The following is a 1802-nucleotide window of genomic DNA, read 5'->3' as shown; positions in this document are numbered from 1 at the left end:
CAACAACCCCCCAAAACCCCCAAGCCCAGCCGCACCAGCCCAAGCCCCAAAGCCAGCCACCACCATCGGCGCCCCACGCCGGAGCCGCGCTCCCCGCCGCCGCTGCCCGCCGCGCCCGCCCGGCGGGGAGCGCTTCCCGGCCGGCCGCCGCGGCCATGGTGCGCTGCTGAGCGCGGCCCCCGGGGCCAGCGGGGCGGACCATGAACCTGGTGGGGGGCTACCAGCACCACCACCACCACCACCACCACCACCACATGCTGCACGACCCCTTCCTCTTCGGGCCGGCGGCGCGGTGCCACCAGGAGCGCGCCTACTTCCCCGGCTGGGTGCTCAACCCGGCCGAGGTGACCCCCGAGCTCGCCGGGCAGAGCCCTAGCTACGGCCCCGCCGAGTACGGCCCGGCCGCCCAGGGCCGGCTGGAGGCTCTCAGCGGCCGCCTGGGCCGGCGGAAAGGGGTCGGGGGACCCAAGAAGGAGCGACGGAGGACGGAGAGCATCAACAGCGCCTTCGCCGAGCTCCGCGAGTGCATCCCCAACGTGCCCGCCGACACCAAGCTCTCCAAGATCAAGACCCTGCGCCTGGCCACCAGCTACATCGCCTACCTGATGGAGGTGCTGGCCAAGGACAGCCAGCCCGGGGACACCGAGGGCTTCAAAGCCGAGCTCAAGAAGGCCGACGGCAGGGAGAACAAGAGGAAACGGGAGACGGTAAGAGGCGGGCCGGGACCCCGCTACCCCCGGGCCGGGAGCGGGCGGGGAAAGCCCCGGGGCTGGGGGAAAAAAAAAAAAAGCAAACCCAAACCAAACCAAACCCTTCCCGGCCCCGCTGGAGCCTTTTTTTTTTTTTTTTTTTTTCCAGCCTAAAAATAAAAAACCACCCGTGGCGGGGTGGACCTCGGTGGAGAAGAGCCCGGCCCCGCTTGCCGGGATGGTTCCCGACGGGCCGGGCGGGCTCCCGGGCGCTTTTCCCGAGGGATGAGCCCCGGGGCCGGCCGCGCCCGCCGTCCCGTCCTTCCCCCCTCCCGGCCGCTTTCCCGGGACGAGCGGGAGCGGGTGCGTTTGGGGGCCAGGGCGGCCGCTTCTCCCCCTGCTGCAGCGGGCGGGGTGAGGGGGGGAACCCCCAAACCCCTCTTTATCCTCGGGCTGATAGAAGCCGCTGGGAGCCGCGGGGCTCGGCTGCAGCCCCGAGGCGGGCGCAAGGGGCGGGCGGCCGTCCCGGCACCGCCGCCCCGCTCCTGACGGCTCCTCTCTCCCCCCGCTCCCCGTCTCCTCCCGCAGCAGCCCGAGGTCTATTCGCAGCCTTTGGGCCACGGCGAGAAGAAGCTGAAGGGCCGGACGGGTTGGCCCCAGCAGGTCTGGGCTCTGGAACTGAACCCCTGAGGGCTGCCCCGACGGCGCTCCCCGCTCGCCCCTCCATGTGCAATGCCCGAGAGAGCCCGGCCCGGCCCCCGGAGCCCATCCAGGCGCAGGATGCGGGCACCGGGCCCGGCTCCCCCCGCCGAGACGGATGCTCCGCGGGAGACAAGCGAAGGGCGCCTTGCGGGGCCGGATCCTGCCCGCCCCGTCGGGGGCCATTTCCCCCCCCTCGCCCCTTCCCCGTTTGCAGTACTCCTTGCTCCTTCCCGTTGCCAGCAGCCATCGGCGGCTCCTGCCCTCCCGGGCCGGGCTGAAACGGTTCGATTCGTTTGCTGTTGTAAATACGAGCCCCGGCCCCGGCCCCGGCCCCGGCCGCTGCCTGACCGATGCGTGGCTGCGGTGAAACTACCTAGAAGTGCATTCGGGAACACTCCTGTGCCGGGTTTT

At 71.4% G+C, this 1802-nt stretch overlaps 1 protein-coding gene across 1 annotated transcript; it reads left to right on the top strand.

Moving 5' to 3' along the window:
• The first annotated feature begins 200 nt into the window (after positions 1-200).
• On the top strand, positions 201-1379 carry HAND1 (heart and neural crest derivatives expressed 1). The gene is made up of 2 exons (XM_075715730.1): positions 201-707; positions 1278-1379. Exons 1-2 carry the CDS (start codon positions 201-203, stop codon positions 1377-1379), a joined length of 609 nt encoding a protein of 202 aa, XP_075571845.1.
• Positions 1380-1802: the final 423 nt, after the last annotated feature.

Source organism: Pelecanus crispus, chromosome 8 (assembly GCF_030463565.1).
Source record: "Pelecanus crispus isolate bPelCri1 chromosome 8, bPelCri1.pri, whole genome shotgun sequence".
Taxonomy (NCBI): Eukaryota; Metazoa; Chordata; class Aves; order Pelecaniformes; family Pelecanidae; genus Pelecanus; species Pelecanus crispus.
Note: the sequence above shows the minus strand (reverse complement) of the source record. Positions and strands in the feature narration are given on the sequence as shown.

What these genes read in the sequence shown, in the direction of transcription:
- HAND1 (XM_075715730.1), top strand. Translation starts at nt 201, where the DNA reads ATGAACCTGGTGGGGGGCTACCAGCACCACCACCACCACCACCACCAC. An exon ending in ACAAGAGGAAACGGGAGACG is followed by an intron (nt 708 to 1,277) that starts GTAAGAGGCGGG and finishes CTCCTCCCGCAG; the next exon opens with CAGCCCGAGGTCTATTCGCA.